This window comes from Aegilops tauschii, chromosome 2 (genome assembly GCF_002575655.3).
Source record: "Aegilops tauschii subsp. strangulata cultivar AL8/78 chromosome 2, Aet v6.0, whole genome shotgun sequence".
In the NCBI taxonomy this organism is placed as follows: Eukaryota; Viridiplantae; Streptophyta; class Magnoliopsida; order Poales; family Poaceae; genus Aegilops; species Aegilops tauschii.
The window spans coordinates 100,908,065-100,926,417 of NC_053036.3; the positions used below are offsets into that span (position 1 = coordinate 100,908,065).

General features: G+C 45.5%; 2 protein-coding genes and 1 long non-coding RNA gene across 4 annotated transcripts; 1 reads left to right on the forward strand and 2 right to left on the reverse strand.

Moving 5' to 3' along the window:
* The first annotated feature begins 8,792 nt into the window (after window positions 1-8,792).
* LOC109737507 (berberine bridge enzyme-like Cyn d 4) lies at window positions 8,793-10,654 on the forward strand. The gene has a single exon (XM_020296639.4). The coding sequence runs from the start codon at window positions 8,833-8,835 to the stop codon at window positions 10,420-10,422; it is 1,590 nt and encodes a 529-aa protein (XP_020152228.1). The 5' UTR covers window positions 8,793-8,832; the 3' UTR covers window positions 10,423-10,654.
* Window positions 10,655-11,030: 376 nt separating this feature from the next.
* Window positions 11,031-14,371, reverse strand: LOC120974999 (uncharacterized). 2 transcript variants are annotated; one of them, XR_006669559.1, is made up of 6 exons: window positions 14,297-14,371; window positions 14,100-14,171; window positions 13,860-13,937; window positions 13,615-13,773; window positions 12,994-13,198; window positions 11,031-11,833 (listed from the first exon to the last, which is right to left on the reverse strand). XR_006669559.1 is itself a non-coding variant. In XM_045232694.1 (5 exons), exons 1-5 carry the CDS (start codon window positions 14,318-14,320, stop codon window positions 13,094-13,096), a joined length of 438 nt encoding a protein of 145 aa, XP_045088629.1. In that variant the 5' UTR covers window positions 14,321-14,371; the 3' UTR covers window positions 11,031-13,093. The 2 variants fall into 2 exon arrangements, 1 of the variants encoding a protein (XP_045088629.1); XM_045232694.1 differs by having other exon boundaries at window positions 11,031-13,198.
* Window positions 14,372-14,516: 145 nt separating this feature from the next.
* On the reverse strand, window positions 14,517-16,426 carry LOC120973586 (uncharacterized). The gene is made up of 3 exons (XR_012203743.1): window positions 14,963-16,426; window positions 14,648-14,721; window positions 14,517-14,572 (listed from the first exon to the last, which is right to left on the reverse strand). It is a non-coding gene; the product is annotated as an uncharacterized lncRNA (long non-coding RNA).
* Window positions 16,427-18,353: the final 1,927 nt, after the last annotated feature.

An 18,353-nucleotide genomic window follows, 5' to 3' on the forward strand; every position in this document is an offset into this window, starting at 1 on the left:
TAGCACCTTTAGGATTGACAGAACCATTTGGTTGCATCATATACAACTCTTCTTTAAGAAATCCATTAAGGAATGTAGTTTTGACATCCATTTGCCAGATTTCATAAATGTGGCAATTGCTAACATGATTCGGACAGACTTAAGCATCTACGAGTGAGAAAATCTCATCGTAGTCAACACCTTGAACTTGTCAAAAATCTTTTTCGACAAGTCTAGCTTTGTAGATAGTAACACTACTATCAGCGTCCATCTTCCTCTTGAAGATCCATTTATTTTCTATTGCTTGACGATCATCGGGCAAGTCAACCAAAGTCCATACTTTGTTCTCATACATGGATCCCATCTCAGATTTCATGGCCTCAAGCCATTTTGCGGAATCTGGGCTCATCATCGCTTCCTGATAGTTCGTAGGTTTGTCATGGTCTAGTAACATGATTTCCAGAACAGGATTACCGTACCACTTTGGTGCGGAACGTATTCTGGTTGACCTACGAGGTTCGGTAGTGACTTGATCTGAAGTTTCATGATCATCATCATTAACTTCCTCGCGAATCGGTGTAGGCATCACTTGAACTGATTTCTATGATGAACTACTTTCCAATTCGGGAGAAGGTACAATTACCTTATCAAGTTCTACTTTCCTCCCACTCACTTCTTTTGAGAGAAACTCCTTCTCTAGAAAGGATCTAGTCTTAGCAACAAAGATCTTGCCTTTGGATCTGTGATAGAAGGTGTACCCAATAGTTTCTTTTGGGTATCCTATGAAGACACATTTCTCCGATTTGGGTTCGAGCTTATCAGGTTGAAGCTTTTTTCACATAAGCATCGCAGCCCCAAACTTTAAGAAACGACAACTTGGGTTTCTTGCCAAACCACAGTTCATATGGTGTCGTCTCAACGGATTTAGATGGTGCCCTGTTTAACGTGAATGCAGCTGTCTCTAATGCATAACCCCCAAAACGATAGTGATAAATCGGTAAGAGACATCATAGATCACACCATATCTAATAAAGTACGGTTATGATGTTCGGACACACCATTACGCTGTGGTGCTCCAGGTGGTGTGAGTTGCGAAACTATTCCACGTTGTTTCCAATGAAGACCAAACTCGTAACTCAAATATTCGTCTCCGCGATCAGATCGTAGAAACTTTATTTTTTTGTTACGATGATTTTCCACTTCACTCTGAAATTGTTTGAACTTTTCAAATGTTTCAGACTTATGTTTCATTAAGTAGATATACCCATATCTGCTCAAATCATCTGTGAAGGTCAGAAAATAACGATACCCGCCGCGAGCATCAACACTCATCGGATCACATACATCAGTATGTATTATTTCCAATAAGTCAGTTGTTCGCTCCATTGTTCTGGAGAACGGAGTTTTAGTCATCTTGCCCATGAGGCATGGTTCGCAAGCATCAAGTGATTCATAATCAAGTGATTCCAAAAACCCATCGGCATGGAGTTTCTTCATGCGCTTTACACCAATATGACCTAAACGGCAGTGTCACAAATATGTTGCACTATCATTATCAACATTGCATCTTTTGGCATCAATATTATGAATATGTGTATTACTATGATCGAGATTCAATGAACCATTCACCTTGGGTGTATGACCACAGAAGGTTTTATTCATGTAAACAGAATAACAATTATTCTTTGACTTAAATGAATAACCGTATTGCAATAAACATGATCCAATCATATTATGCTCAACGCAAACACCAAATAACATTTATTTTAGGTTCAACACTAATCCCGAAGGTAAAGGGAGTGTCCGATGGTGATCTTATCAACCTTGGAATCACTTCCAACACACATCGTCACCTTGCCCTCAACTAGTCTTTGTTCATTTTGTAACTCTTGTTTCGAGTTACTAATCATAGTAACTGAACCAGTATCAAATAACCAGGGGCTACTATGAACACTAGTAAAGTACACATCAATAACATGTATATCATATATACTTTTGTTCACTTTGCCATCCTTCTTATCCGCCAAGTATTTGGGGCAGTTCTGCTTCCAGTGACCATTTCCTTCGCAGTAGAAGCACTCAGTTTCAGGCTTGGGTCTAGTTTTGGGCTTCTTCATGGGAGTGGCAACTTGCTTGCCATTCTTCTTGAAGTTCCCTTTCCCTTGCCCTTTTACTTGAAGCTAGTGGTTTTGTCAACCATCAACATTTGATGCTTTTCTTGATTTCTACCTCCGTTGATTTCAGCATCACGAAGAGCTCGGGAATTGTTTTCGTCATCCCTTGCGTATTATAGTTCATCACGAAGTTCCAGTAACTTGGTGATAGTGACTAGAGAACTCTTTCAATCACTATTTTATCTGGAATATTAACTCCCACTTGATTCAAGCGATTGTAGTACTCAGACAATCTGAGCACATGCTCACTGGTTGAGCTATTCTCCTCCATCTTGTAGGCAAAGTACTTGTCAGAGATCTCATACCTCTCGACTCGGGCATGAGTCTGAAATACCTATTTCAGCTCTTGGAACATCTTATATGCTCCGTGGCGTTCAAAACCTTTTTGAAGTCCCGGTTCTAAGCCATAAAGCATGGCGCACTTAACTATCAAGTAGTTATCATACCGAGCTTGCCAAACGTTCATAACGTCTGCATTTGCTCCTGCAATAGGTCCGTCAATTAGCGGTGCATCAAGGACATAATTCTTCTGTGCAGCAATGAGGAAATCCTCAAATCACGAACCTAGTCCGCATCATTGCTACTATCATCTTTCAACATAGTTTTTCTCTAGGAACATATCAAAAATAAACAGGGAGCTACATCGCGAGCTATTGATCTACAACATAGTTATGCAAATACTACCAGGACAAAGTTCATGATAAATTAAAGTTCAATTAATCATATTACTTAAGAACTCCCACTTAGATAGACATCCCTCTAATCATCTAAATGATCACGTGATCCATATCAACTAAACCATGTCCGATCATCACGTGAGATGGAGTAGTTTTCAATGGTGAACATCACTATGTTGATCATATCTACTATATGATTCACGCTCGACCTTTCGGTCTCAGTGTTCCGAGGCCATATCTGCATATACTAGGCTCGTAAAGTTTAACCCGAGTATTCTGCATGCGCAAAACTGGCTTGCACCCGTTGTATGTGAACGTAGAGCTTATCACACCCGATCATCACGTGGTGTCTCGGCACGACGAACTGTCACAATGGTGCATACTCAGGGAGAACACTTATACCTTGAAATTTAGTGAGAGATCATCTTATAATGCTACCGCCGAACTAAGCAAAATAAGATGCATAAAGGATAAACATCACATGCAATCAATATAAGTGATATGATATGGCCATCATCATCTTGTGCATTTGATCTCCATCTCCAAAGCACCGCATGATCACCATTGTCACCGGCTTGACACCTTGATCTCCATCGAAGCATCGTTGTCGTCTCGCCAACTATTGCTTCTACAACTATCGCTACCGCTTAGTGATAAAGTAAAGCAATTACATGGCGATTGCATTTCATACAATAAAGCGACAACCATATGGCTCCTGCCAGTTGTCGATAACTGTGTTACAAAACATGATCATCTTATACAACAATTTATATAATCACGTCTTGACCATATCACATCACAACATGCCCTGCAAAAACAAGTTAGACGTCCTCTACTTTGTTGTTGCAAGTTTTACGTGGCTGCTACGGGCTTAGCAAGAACCGTTCTTACCTACACATCAAAACCACAACGATTTTTCGTCAAGTTTGCTGTTTTAACCTTCAACAAGGACCGGACGTAGTCACACTTGATTCAACTAAAGTTGGAGAAACAGACACCCACTAGCCACCTGTGTGCGAAGCACGTCTGTAGAACCAGTCTCGTGTAAGCGTACGCGTAATGTCGGTCTGAGCCGCTTCATCCAACAATACCGCCCAATCAAAGTATGACATGCTGGTAAGCAGTATGACTATTATCGTCCACAACTCTTTGTGTTCTACTCGTGCATATAACATCTACGCATAGACCTGACTCAGATGCCACTGTAGGGGAACGCAGTAATTTAAAAAAAATTCCTACGCACACACAAGATCTATCTAGGTGATGCATAGCAACGAGAGGGGAGAGTGTTGTCTACGTACCCTTGTAGACCGAAAGCGGAAGCGTTTAGTAGCGCGGTTGATGTAGTAGATCGACTTCGCGATCCAACCGATCCAAGTATCGAACGTACGGCACCTCCGCGATCTGCACACGTTCAGCTCGGTGACGTCCGTCGAACTCTTGATCCAGTTGAGGCCGAGGGAGAGTTCCGTCAGCACGACGGCGTGGTGACGGTGATGACGAAGATCCAAGTACCAAACGTACAACACCTCTGCGATCTGCACATGTTCAGCTCGGTGACGTCCCTCGAACTCTTGATCCAGTTGAGGCTGAGGGAGAGTTCCGTCAGCACGATGGCGTGGTGACGATGATGATGAAGTTACCGGCGCAGGGCTTTGCCTAAGTACTACGACGATATGACCGAGGTATGTAACTATGGAGAGGGACACCACACATGGCTAAGAAAAATCTTGGAGTGCTATTGGGGTGTCCCCTGGCCACGTATATAAAGGAGGGGAGGGAAGAGGTGGCCGGCCCAAGGGGGGCGCGCCAGGTGTGGGGAATCCTACTAGGACTCCCCAGTCCAAGTAGGATTCCCCTCCTCTTTCCTATTCCTAGTAGGAGAAGGAGAGAAGGAGGAAGAGGGGAGAAGGAAGGAGGGGGGCGCCGCCCCTTCCTAGTCCAATTCGGACCAGCCCGTGGGGGGGCGGCCACCCCTTGAGGCCCTTTTCTCCTTTCCTGTATGGCCTATTAAGGCCCACTACTTCCCCCGGCGAATTCCCGTAACTCTCCGGTACTTCGAAAAATACCCGAATCACTCGGAACCTTTCCGATGTCCGAATATATCCTTCCAATATATCGATCTTTACATCTCGGCCATTTCGAGACTCCTCGTCATGTCCGTGATCTCATCCGGGACTTCGAACAAACTTCGGTCATCAAATCACATAAACTCATAATACAAATCGTAATCAAACGTTAAGCGTGCGGACCCTATGGGTTCGAGAACTATGTAGACATGACCGAGACACATCTCCGGTCAATAACCAATAGCGGAACCTGGATGCTCATATTGGCTCCTACATATTCTACGAAGATCTTTATCGGTCAAACCGCATAACAACATACGTTGTTCCCTTTGTCATCGATATGTTACTTGCCCGAGATTCGATCGTCGGTATCAACATACCTAGTTCAATCTCGTTACCGACAAGTCTCTTTACTCGTTCTGTAATGCATCATCCCGTAACTAACTCATTAGTCACATTGCTTGCAAGGCTTATAGTGATGATCATTACCGAGAAGGCCCAGAGATACCTCTCCGATACACGGAGTGACAAATCCTAATCTCGATCTATGCCAACCCAACAAACACCTTCGGAGACACCTGTAGAGTATCTTTATAATCACCCAGTTACGTTGTGACTTTTGATAGCACACTAAGTGTTCCTCTGGTATTCGGGAGTTGCATAATCTCATAGTCATAGGAACATGTATAAGTCATGAACAAAGCAATAGCAATAAACTAAACGATAATAGTGCTAAGCTAACGGATGGGTCTTGTCCATCACATCATTCTCTAATGATGTGATCCCGTTCATCAAATGACAACACATGTCTATGGCTAGGAAACTTAACCACATTTGATTAATGAGCTAGTCTAGTAGAGGCATACTAGGACACTCTGTTTGTCTATGTATTCACACATGTACTAAGTTTCTAGTTAATACAATTTTAGCATGAATAATAAACATTTATCATAATATAAGGAAATAAATAACAACTTTATTATTGCCTCTAGGGCATATTTCCTTCACCTGTTAATCATTGAAATTGACGAGGGAAAAGTTCAAGTACTGGACTCACTTCTTAAAAAATCTAAATGATACAACAGCCTGAAGTCGATGCTCAACAGGTAATTTCAATCATTATCACACTATGTCGGCCTCTTTAGTTCATTTCCTGATATCAATTAATTAATAACTCCTTTATTCATTTTCTTTGTTGGGCAGGGTTTGGAAAAAATTCATCAAAGAGGTTGTCGGCCCATGGAAACCAACGCTGAAATGGTGGCGACCCAGGGTAATTAAGTAGTACTAGCTACGTCCGCGCATCTTTTTAATTCTAGTTTCAATACAATTGTCATGCTTGATTATTATCTGATTGGATTCTATTCTAGTAAAGTGCATGAGGCAGGTATCAGGAAATAATTTGTGTGCATACTACATTTGCGAGAACATTCACATGATGACCGAAAGGAGCAAAGATGCAAGAAATCATTGGGTACGTAAACATAATTCACAATTCTTTTTATCATGATCTAATATATATACACACAACTAATATATTAATATTGATCTCCTTCTTTAATAAAGATGCAACAGATGCGGGATCAGCTCCTACCAATGGACCGCATACGAGCACTTCAAGAGGAAATGACGAGATTTTTGCTTGACCAGGTCATAGCTCCCGAAAGAGAATACCATTTCACCTAATGTCTGCATGTAATGATCTGCAAATTATAGGAGAAATTGTATATACCAAATTGTGTATATATATATGTGTGTGTGTGTGTGTATGCATGGTCGTACAAGAAATTCTATGATATATGATTGGTTCTACGAGAAATTTTATTATATATGCATAACGTGTACAGTATGTAGTAGCATAAAATATATTTGAAATGAAAAAAAATGGAAATACAAAATGAAAAGAAAAAAAATAAACAATAAACCTCTAAACCTTTAGTCCCAGTTGGTGTCATCAACCGGGACTAAAGGTCCCCAGCCCCCGGCGCGCGCTGCCGGCCGCATGGAAGGGATTTAGTCCCGGGTCGTGGCCAACCGGGACTAAAGGGTGGGGGCCTCTAGTCCCTACTTATAAGTTCCAATTGCTGACCCGAGACTAAAGGCCCTTACAAACCGGGACTAAATGTCGATCCTCTACTAGTGAGTACTCCCTCTATTCTAAAATAAGTGTCTCAACCTTATTAGTACAACTTTGTGTTAAAATTAGTACAAAATTGAGACACTTATTATCTGAGACCGAGGGAGTACAACATATATAATATCACAAGTAGGATTAGTATTAGTACAGGTCCGTTAGCTATTAGTACAGGTCGGTTGGCTACTAGGCTATCCTACCCATATATATATATATATATATACACTTGTCCCCTGCCCCTTGTACCAAGAGATCAAAAGAAATAGAAAAGCCCACGAGCGACACGCACCTGCAGCTATCACGAAAGTCTTCCTGATCTGTTTCTTAGTTCGTCAAAGTTGACGCGATCCAGTTTTTTCGTCGAGATCGATCCGATTAGAGCCGTTGACGTGCGTACGTCTAAAGCTAAGACGTACACGTACCGCAAGCTAGCCAAGAATCAATCAAGATATCATGCAAATCCCTTCGTATCGTAACGGGTAATTAATAATTGATGAGAACTGGTCAGCCCTTGAAGGGTCTGAAGATATGTACCGACGCTTGGTTGACAATTGAGACTCCATCTCCTGACAGATAGATTAATTAATTCTTCTTTTGATACGACCGCATGTAATTTAAGAACGATGCCTGTGTGTTTGAAGAAGTAACTTGGACTAGTAACATTCATATGTTAATATTCTATATTATTATCTTTATAGTAAGAAGTAATATATATATACAGCTTCCAACGAAGAGCAAACAACCATTGTGGCCCTAGACACTAGCTCAGGAGCGGGAGATGTGGGCAACGGCAGGCAAGAGACGAAGTGAGGAGAGCGGGTCAAGCGGCCGCCCCACATAAAATTTTGGGCATCAAATGGTAAAATAGACATCACCTCCTCGATCGGCTCATGGACGGAAAAAAATATCCATCAAAGAGTTTCTAGATCTAGAGATGGGGACGGAAAAAGTTTTCCCACCGAGTTTTAAGTTGAGGTCATCGAGTGTCGGAGCATCTATGCGGAGCTTTTCTGGGGATGCCCGATCAAAAGATCAAAGTCGTGGACCTCGAAATCGTGAAAGTCTAGGAAGGCATCAACATCTTCATGCATTATGCATACGCCGTGTAGAATTCCAAACCCTTCAAGGATGAGTCTGGATGGACTTTTAAAGGATTTATCGGTTGGAGCCAGAGATCTTTGCCTAAAATGGCTAGCGAAAGAAGTTGAGATGAGGTTAGCTCCTACCGTGGGATTGTACAAGGAGGAAGTACCGGCTGAACCTCAGCTCGGTGCACCAACGTAAGAAAACATAGCAAACATTTTTTAAAAACTTAAAACTTTATGGGCATGATCATGAACAAATGTTATGGGGCGCTTGTAAAGTTTGATGGTCAAATAACATATGACTGTACAAAAAAGATAAAATTACAAAGGGGCGTCATCTTTTGCAGGGGCTCTACCAAACGAGGAAACTAAAACAGCCCAGCCTGTTTTCCAAAAATGGTTCACCGAAGGTAGGCGTAGGCAATAGCATGCACAGGGGATATGGAGCCAATGGGGGTGAAGTGGATTAGTATAGGTAAGCTTAGACACAAAACATATATTAAACTCTTCATACTATTATATTCTAATAACTTTGCGGAATTGGTCTCTACCTCCACCGTTTCCCTTTTTCGTGTACGGAACTTATTGACCAGTTGTGTAACCATTTCTTCAACTATGACAGATGATGCTTAAACTATATATACAGTTGCCGCCTTCTATATATATAGCACGCATCTCTCGCTCACAGCCATAGTTGCCACTCCTGCATCAATCATGGCAAGGACACCGAGGACGACAATTTTACACCTTGTCCTAACCCTCTGCATCCTCTCGGCTCAAAGCACACCCTCTTTAGCTTCCAGTGCAATCGATGAATTCCTTGGCTGCCTCTCCGCGGACATCCCGTCTCGCCTCATCCAGACCCCGGCAACCCCGTCCTACTCTGCCCTCCTGCTTTCCACCGCCTGGAACCTCCGCTACATCCTGCCGGACACCTCGAAGCCTATAGGGATCATCGCGGCCACCGAGCACGCCCACGTGCAGACCACCGTGCGCTGCGGCCGCCGCCACGGCGTCCGCGTTCGCGTGCGCAGTGGCGGCCACGACTACGAGGGCCTCTCCTACGCCTCCGTCCACCTCCACAACCAGGCCTTCGCGGTGCTGGACCTCGCCGCTCTCCGGGCGATCCACGTCGACCAGGCGCGTGCTGAGGCATGGGTCGAGTCCGGCGCCACCGTCGGCGAGCTCTACTACGCCGTCGGCGCCGCCAGCCGCTCGCTCGGGTTCCCCGCGGGCTCCTGCCCCACCATGGGCATCGGTGGCCACCTCAGCGGCGGCGGGTTCGGCTCGCTGGCACGCAAGTACGGTCTCTCCGCCGACAACGTCCTCGACGCCGTTGTCGTGGACGCCGACGGAAGGCTGATGAACAGGAGCACCATGGGGGAGGACCTCTTCTGGGCTATCTGTGGCGGAGGCGGCGAGAGCTTCGGCGTCGTGCTGTCGTGGAAGGTGCGGCTAGTCCCCGTGCCGGAGACCGTCACGGTGTTCAGCATCATCCGGTCAAGGAACCAATCTGCCATCGAATTGATTACCAAATGGCAAGAGATCGCGCCGGTTTTACCTCAAAACCTCTACCTCCGCGTGCTCGTGCTGAACCAGCGGGCTACTTTCCAGGCTTTGTTTCTTGGCCGGTGCGGCTGCCTCCACGGGCTCATGCAAGATCGCTTCCCTGAGCTTGGAATGACGAAGCAAAATTGCCAGGAGGTTAGCTGGGTCCAGTCCACGGTCTTCTTCGGCTTCTCCACGACGTCCATACCAACGGAGCAGCTCCTCAACAGGAGCAGCAATCCGCGCTACTATCTCAAGGCCAAGTCCGACCACGTGCAAGAGCCCATTCCAAGGGACGTGTGGGAGAGCATATGGACGGCGTGGCTCGAGAAGCCCGAGGCCGCGCTGCTCATGCTGGACCCTTACGGCGGCTTGATGAGCAGCATCTCGCCATCGAAAACGCCGTTCCCGCACCGGCAGGGGAACCTTTACCAGCTCCAGTACTACTCGTTCTGGTACGAGAACGGGACGGCAGCAGCGGAGAAGCGAATGAGCTGGGTCAGGGGACTGTACAAGGAGATGGAGCCTTACGTGTCCAAGAACCCAAGGGCTGTGTATGTCAACTACAGGGACCTTGACCTCGGGACGAATGAGTTGGACGGCAACGTGACGAGCTATGAGAAGGCTAGAGTCTGGGGAGAGAAGTATTTCAAAGGAAATTTTAAGAGGTTGGCAGCTGTGAAGGCCATGGTGGATCCCGATGATTTCTTCAAGAACGAGCAGAGTATCCCTCCTCTTCCCGCTGCCAAAATATAGATTCCATTTGATCTGGTATGGGCGCTTTCATTTCTTTGGAGTGTGCACTGCTCGTGATTGTCTTTGCATGTCTTAGCGGTTTGGTCTTTGAGACTCTTATTTCGGTCTCTATGGCTAAAATCGTGCGTCTTGGTGATGTGACGTGTTTATAATCATGGGTGGAATAAAAAGAAACGTGTATCGTGTCTAGTTTATGAAAAATAATAAATAAAATGGAATGATATTGTCCCTTTCTCCAAAGGGTGACTGGGCTCTTCGCTGTGATAGGTGTGTCCTTGCATGAAACACACTACACGGACACGCAATCAAATGTGCATATTAGAGCATCTACACCAGGACTTGACAAATCCGCCTCCCTATAGTTTAGGGTACGAGTTGACCCCGACATGATAAGCATCCTTGATTCTACTCGAGTACCCATAGAGATAGTAAATATGACTCCAGTTAAGACAACAATTACATCATCGCGTCTAGCGATTTTAAAATATGTCCTTTTCTCTCAAAGAGAATGGAAGCATTTCACTTCCCTCAACATAGAGTTCGTGATGCATATGTCCACAAGGCACATATCATCTTTCACCAGATTAACCCCCGTAGAAATCCATATATAGACTTGAAGATTCTCAATATAAAAATCGTTGTAGAATACATACAAATGTCATGTACCAAAGTGCTAATACAATATATTGTGATATACAATATACCATGACAACAATAATTATGTTCTTATTAGAACAGAACTGAACATAAATTATATTGACCACTCAGGAGATTGAGAGACTAGACAAAGTCTTCAACCATGTTAGTTGAGTCGGGTTGATGGTTGAAGTGGGCTTCAAACCTTTGCCCTTAAGGTCCTTTGTGTCTCACAGATTGCTGATACATAAGAGCCAAATGCTGAGATCTGGATTGATATAATACCTTACGGTGTATAAGCCAACATATTTTTTCTGTTAGCGGTGTGCCTCCGACTAGAGGTGAATCCATGGGTCTTGGATTGCACACATTATATCATGAGACACAAGAGTGATCATGATCTCCATGGCCCAGGTGGGGCGGTGGTGGCCATTAAGAGCTTATGCCTCAAATTTTGTAGCCATCGATTACCAGAGATAATTAATTTACGGTCACTAAATTAAAAACTATCATGGTTAATGTTGTAATAGAACTGCAAATATTTGATACTCAAGTGAATAACTTGAAAAATTCTCAACCTCAATTGTGCGAACATAACACATTGCAGATCACAAAGATCTCACAGTAATAGGCTGCATAATCTAACAATGTGAGTAGATGCGCATGTTTCTATTACCGTGTGTATGTTAGCAATTTAAAAATAAAGAAATACACACCGGAGGTAATCGCTTGTCGAGATTGACACAACGCAGACCTTGCAGTAATAGTTGATAGTCTGCAAATGAGCACTAGATCCAACTCATTACCTTGTGATTCCAAATACAATGAGGGAAATATAACTCAAAAAATTGCAAGTTTGATATACGAGAAAAATTAATTCGACCGCAAAAACATGTTCTTGAGAATTTGATGTGGTAAACACATTGAACATGTCAAGTATCAACATACACACATTTCTGGAGTTTTGAAACTCAACAGAAAATGGGTTAAATGCATAGCACTAGTAGTTGGACCATGTTGACAGCTCTTTCATTGAGAGTGATGCTTAGGGCATCTTCAATGCAAGACGCCTATATGGGCGCTAAGGGAAATAAAATAAATCTTGGAAAATTAAAAGCCCATCTAAGCGCTGTTTGTTACACGCTGAGCGCTAATTATGGGGGCGCTAAGGGAACCGGCCGCTACACGCAGCCTTCCATCTCGTACGAGAAAATAGCTCGAGCGCTCGGTTCCTTTTCTGGCATCGATGCCGTATATAGCGCCAGGATTGGAAGGCCCAACTGCCCCATCGACCGGGAATTCGATCCTGGCGCCTACGCTAGCGCCCAGCGTTGTAGATGCCCTTATATACAAGTTGGGGGGACGCAACCAGAGGATGCGTCTAACTGCCCGACGGTTAAGACGGGGAAATTTCCCCATAATTAACACATGTTAATTAACTCTACCAAAATTTACCACACCAGTACCCCATCGTGCCCCTGCTGTGGCTGCTACACAGCCCATCCAGCGAAGGGCAAATTTGGTGTTTTGAACCTTTTGCAAAAGTTTAGCCGGATCTGACCCTGGTTTGAAAAAAAATCGGGAACTGACCCTTTTCCTACCGCCGGGGTCTATGGCGGTAGGGTATACGAGCCTACCACCGAGGCCCCTAGTGGTAGCCAACTTATCCACGTCAGCGCGGTGTGCCCCTACCGTCGTCGACTCTGGCGGTAGAAAAAGGGTCAGGTCTCGAAAAGGTTTCAGACTAGGGTAAGCTCCGGCTATACTTTCGCAAATGGTCAAAACACGCAATTTAGCCCCAGCGAACCCACACACCAGGATGAGCAGATATAAGCATGCAGTGCCATAACCGAATACTGACTCCATTCCTAAATATAAGTCTTTTTAAAGATTCCACTATGGTCTACATACAGAGGTTTTCAGTACTGCTTTTACCTCACTAGGTGTTGGATGACGAAGGAGGTGGATGCTGCCAAGATGCAATAAACGGCTCCAGAGTAATGGGAAGCTGCTCCCATTGGTGTTGGTAGTTGCCCTAGCCTGTGTGTGCGCCATAGGCAAATGAGTTGGGGGCAGTAAGTTGCTGTGGATACCAATGGTAGCTGGCTCCGCTGCTATTGTTGAAGGATGGCTGGGGTACCTGAAATCACAGGCAACAGATGATGGAAAAACAGCCACCTAGGCCACACATCAAAAAGTAGCACATCACAGCATAGCAGAAATAGATAATTTCATCTTTGTTGCTTATTATATTCCAATGAACTCAAAAATGAATATAACAGTTTACTTGCTTTTAGGCTTACTGATTACATATTTTTAATCTTGGTGCCCATAGTTTATTTTCCTCTTTTACTTTCAAAACACATAATACAAAATTGCACAGAACATGTCAACTTTGGTCCATCAACCGTAACAGCACATGTGAAGGAGTTACTACCAAGAATACGCATCTCGCGAGTAATTTTTAACACGTGAAGATGGTCCGTTCCAGGGCTACAGAGCTACAGGTCAATAGAGGAGATAGCAGAATATCATAAGCTTCACCAATGTTTTTACCTCATGAGGTCCAAACTCACTGCTATAAGTGAAAAGCCGTTTTAATGGTGGTGGCTGCTGCCACAGTGGCCGGTTGTTGTGACGACCATGTACAGGGGCAAACATTGCATAACCAGGGCCACATGGTCCATCTGGCTTGTTGAAGTATTGCCGCGCTGGCTGGAATGGTACATTCTAATTAATCTTTCTTGATGATGATAAGAAAATAGACAACTGTGAAACAGGGTATATGGAATACGACATACCAGATTGTTTTGGGGCCACAATGACTGCCCAGGGGGATAGCATGGCACATCCCACTTTTTGAAGCACTGCTGTTGTGTCTGTAAATGGTGCATTCTAATTAATCTTGCTGAACGATTAAGGAAAAATGGATTGGAAACAGGGCATATGGGATTGCCAACTATCGATGCATGGCAAAGCGAACAACAACACAAGGACAAAATTCACAAAAGCAAGTTCACACGGATCTCGGCCAAATATACCTTCTGCTCTTTCTTCCGCTCTAGCTCATGCTCTATCTCCCGCTCTAGCTCCAGCACCTTCTCGTCAAGCTGCTGCTCACATCGCCAATAAAAGAGAAAGTGAGAGAGAGAAATCGGATGAGCCACAGATAATAAACAGAACGCAAATTAGACTGCCGTTGCGGAACCTTCCGCAGATTGTTTTCAATAGGATGGACCTGAGAAATATAATCATTCTGCATAATACTCCCAACAACATTTCGTGCACGCTTGTTTTTCTGAGCCCATTCCAATGGCCTGATGAACAGAAAGTCAATTAGGCAAGAGATCAGGTAAAACTAATTGGCGAATAGCCATCAAATTATAGAATGAATTGATCTAAGTCGGATCATAGGTGCCCAGGCCTTAGCAGAAGAGAGGTTCCGAAGAGAATAAGAAGCTTGCCTTTGGATTTTGCACCTTGGCTCGCAGGAATTGAGCTCACCCACACAGATCTATGCACAGAAGATATGGTAAGTTACTTGGCGGAAATTCTTTCTTTGAAATAAAAAGTGATGCCAAATACTTACTGAGGAGTTGCTTGGATGATTTGCAGAGCTGCTAGCCTCCTCTGGGATCTTGCGACACGCTGAGACTTCAGTGCCTACACAAACCGCTAAATTCATAAGCAACACCATACTTACAATCCTAGGTTTCTTAGGGAACCGGCAAATATGCAGAAAACACACAAAGCAATATGCAGGCATCAGGCAGCCATCAAGTGGCTCCAAACAGCCCCCAGGTTAATTTGCCAAGGCAGTCACAAGAAGAACATAATAACTAAGTAGATAAGGACTGTAAGCATTGCATAGGCATGGCGAACAATAAGAGCAGCTAACAGTTACCTCGAGTCATATCCAGATGGCGGGACAATGTACAGGCAAAGAAAGGATGTTGAGGGTCATAGCGAAGTTCGTAATAAAAATCATCCGGAAGATAATACTTTCCAATTGCTTTCACTGCCTTGTTTCCCAAGTCAACATCGGCGACCCATCCATCCTGAATGCTGGGTTCCAGCACAGATTTGAGATAAAGAATATCGTCACCATCCGGGCTCAGGATGGGGAAAGCTGAGTAGAGGTCCCTGAATGTCAACTTTTCGCCCTTTAGCCCGGGCAACAAAGATGAATGCGCTGATCCGTCGACAACCAAGATGTCAGCGACATTGGCAGCACATGTCTGGCGCCAACAGTTGGACGAAACTGTCCGAGTCCATGTCACAGCCCTCCAGGCACCCCCAAAGGACAGCTGCTTGCAATGCCAATCCACGGCTTTGCCCTCGAGCGACATGATCAAGTCCGAATCGTAGATAACATCATCCTTGTCGCTCTGGCTTTCAGGAGCAAGATTCTCCATCTCAATGAACTTGAGCACGCCATCAACATATGCGAGATCCCGAAACCACCAGAGATTTGGGTGAGATTCCCCTCTAGTTTCTTTCTTCTCTTTGCTTGAGGAGGGGGGATGTGACATTTTAGTTTGTATCTGTTCCCAGGCAACGGCTCGGGCAACGGGATGAACCTTGCATGATCTTGACGCAGGTCGCACATCAGCAGGCCGTGTGACAAATCAACCCACCCTAGCAAGCCTTCTTCTCCAAGCGTGATCACCTTGTCGGGTCTAATCCTGTCGACCCCAGGACATGGATTGGGCAGTGTCCTAGTGCTCCATGACTTCCTCTCGGACGAGTAGATTTGAAGGTGATAGTCATCCGACGACGGCGCGAGGCAGAGAGCGGCCACGAGATAGCAGCTGCCGAGCTGCAGGACACCGAACTCCCTGACCCCGCGCAGGTCATCGCGGTCGTTATCATAATACTCGTCGGGAGAAGGAATACGGTCAAGCAACGGCGACTCACCGGCCTTGTACAGGAAATATTCAGATGCGTAGTGGCCGTTGAAGGCGGCGCGGAACAGGATGAAACGGCCCTCCGCGCCGACGCCGACGACGTGTGGCGAATCTGAGAACTCGGAATACGGGCGGTCTTGCAGATGAGGGGGTCTGCAGCAGTGGATGGAGAAGATGGACAGCTGCGGTGGGTCGGCCATACAGAAGGAGACCTTCATGGTGAAGCCATCCCTGGATACGACTGTGGCCGTGGTCTCGTTCGTGCTGTCGGTGAAACGCGGTTTCCGGGAGAGGAGAATTGAGGCCAGCCGACGCCGACGGGAGGTATTGGCGGCGTCGCCCATCACGACGGGTTTCCGATTTTGGTGGGGATTTTGGGGGATCTGGTGGCGTCGCGAGATAGGAAGGAATTGCAGATTAGGGTATCTCTCTATTCTCGCGACCCCGAGACCTCTGTTTTTAGGTCAAAGCAGTACAAAGAGGACTCAAACTCCGAAAGTCATCTTTTTGATCCCGAGCTCATGTGCTCCCGCATGAACAGTAAAATCGAAAAAAATTCAAAAAATTCCAAATTTTTTTTGAAAGAACATTGACAAAAGTTCTAAGTGTCTGCAAAAATTCATCATGAAATAACATTCCGGTAAGGCGTGGCAAAAAAAACAAATTCAGTGCTTCAAAATGCTTTTGAAAGTAGCTTTTTCAGAGTACTGTTTTTGTTTTTTTTTGCCATGCCTTCTAGGAATGTCATTTTCACGGCGAATTTTTGCAGGCACTTAGAACTTTTGTCAATGTTTCTCCCAAAAAAAATTTGGAATTTTTTGAATTTTTTTCGATTTTTTTTCGATTTTACTGTTCATGCGGGAGCATATGAGCTCGGGATCAATTCCTCCGCGTCCCTCAAACTCCTCCTAGTCTCTACTCTAAGCGAGGAGTACGTTGCGAACTAGATCTGGTGGCGTCGCCGGAGTGGAAGGATTTGAAGATTAGGGTTATCTGTGTCTTCTCACGACCCCGAGACCTCGGTTTTTTTACATCAAAGCAACACAAAGGAAAAGAAAATTCATAAAAAAGAAGAAACCCGGTACAGAATCCTTCTAGAATTATTATTTTTTGAGATTTGGAATTCTTTTTATAATTAGATTTAGAATTCATCTAGAAGGTTCCCAAAACCGGATCTTTGTCCTGTTTTACAAATGGGCCGGACCATCCGCTCGAGTGCGTTTCGGGGCATAGTTGACGCATAGCGTGTCAAATAGGATTGCATTTTGTTGATTAGCAACCAGTTTTACAGGGATTACAGAAGTATCATACTGATTCATAAGCCATAAATAGCGGCCCTCCGATAAGTGCAAAGCATGCTTAGCTCAAAAAATGTGCCTCCCATATTTAGGACAGTATAACTGCACCTAATCCCAGCCCTCTCAGGCCATCAGCAACCACAACCGTTTATTTTCACGATTGAGCCAATTCTGGCCGTCTAATCACGGTCAGGGCGCTGTCCCCGTCGTTTTTCAGCAAGTGGGCCGGCTGTCCTATAGGGACGCTACTCACGTGGAAAAATCGAAGTGCGCTGGTTGATTGGGCCTCTGGCTAATTCGGCCTCACGAGCAAGAAGCCCATCTCAGACGAGAAATAACACGACCTCTCTCCTCGCTCTCGCCCCTCCCTCTCCCACGCAGATGACGACGGCGGCCGCGGCGTGTCCGCTTCCCATGCTCGTCGCAGTCCTCCCCCCGCGCAGAGACAATTGGGCTTGTAGTGCCTCCCCACCTCGACCTCCCGTTCTCGTGGGCCATCCCTCCGGAAACTGCCAACGGCCGGATGGGACCGCAAGCAGCGTCGTCCTTCCCAGATCTCTGGGCCAAGAGGCGTTGCCCCTCCCTCTTCGACGGGAGGCGCCCATCCTGCAATCCGACTTCGAGCAGCCGCACCCACCGGGACGCACTTGCTTGCGGGCTATGACGCCACCCATCCCTAAACCGCTGTTGCCGGTGACGCCTCCGCCAAGGTTGCGGTGATGGAACCCACACCAGGGTTCCGGGTGCTGTTGGGAAGGGTGAGCGTGCGGCATGGGCCGCTGGCCTTTGGGACACATCTCCACACACATAAGCTGGGATCTTGCGGCAGCGGTGGCGAATGACGCCCCATCTTCCCTTAGCCGGCGACGGTGGATCTACGCGGTGACAGCGCGCACTGCCCCCTCCCTCCACATCTCAGTGTCGCAGTCATCGCCTTCCTCGTCCATCGGAGGTGCTCCACCATCTAAACACTAACCTTCCCTCATCTTATTTCAGATCGTAACTCTGTTTTAATTCAATCATACTCAGTTTTTCTTGGTACAAGGGACTCTTGGTGGGCAACTTCTTCATGATGGTTCTCCAGCAACTG

Coding starts and splice junctions, on each gene's coding strand:
- LOC109737507 (XM_020296639.4), top strand. CDS start 8,833: ATGGCAAGGACACCGAGGACGACAATTTTACACCTTGTCCTAACCCTC.
- LOC120974999 (XM_045232694.1), bottom strand. CDS start 14,320: ATGCAGAATGATTATATTTCTCAG. Junction 13,938..14,099: donor AGCGGAAGAAAGAGCAGAAG/GTATATTTGGCC, acceptor CACCATTTACAG/ACACAACAGCAGTGCTTCAA. Junction 13,199..13,614: donor GTGAGTTTGGACCTCATGAG/GTAAAAACATTG, acceptor CTGTGATTTCAG/GTACCCCAGCCATCCTTCAA.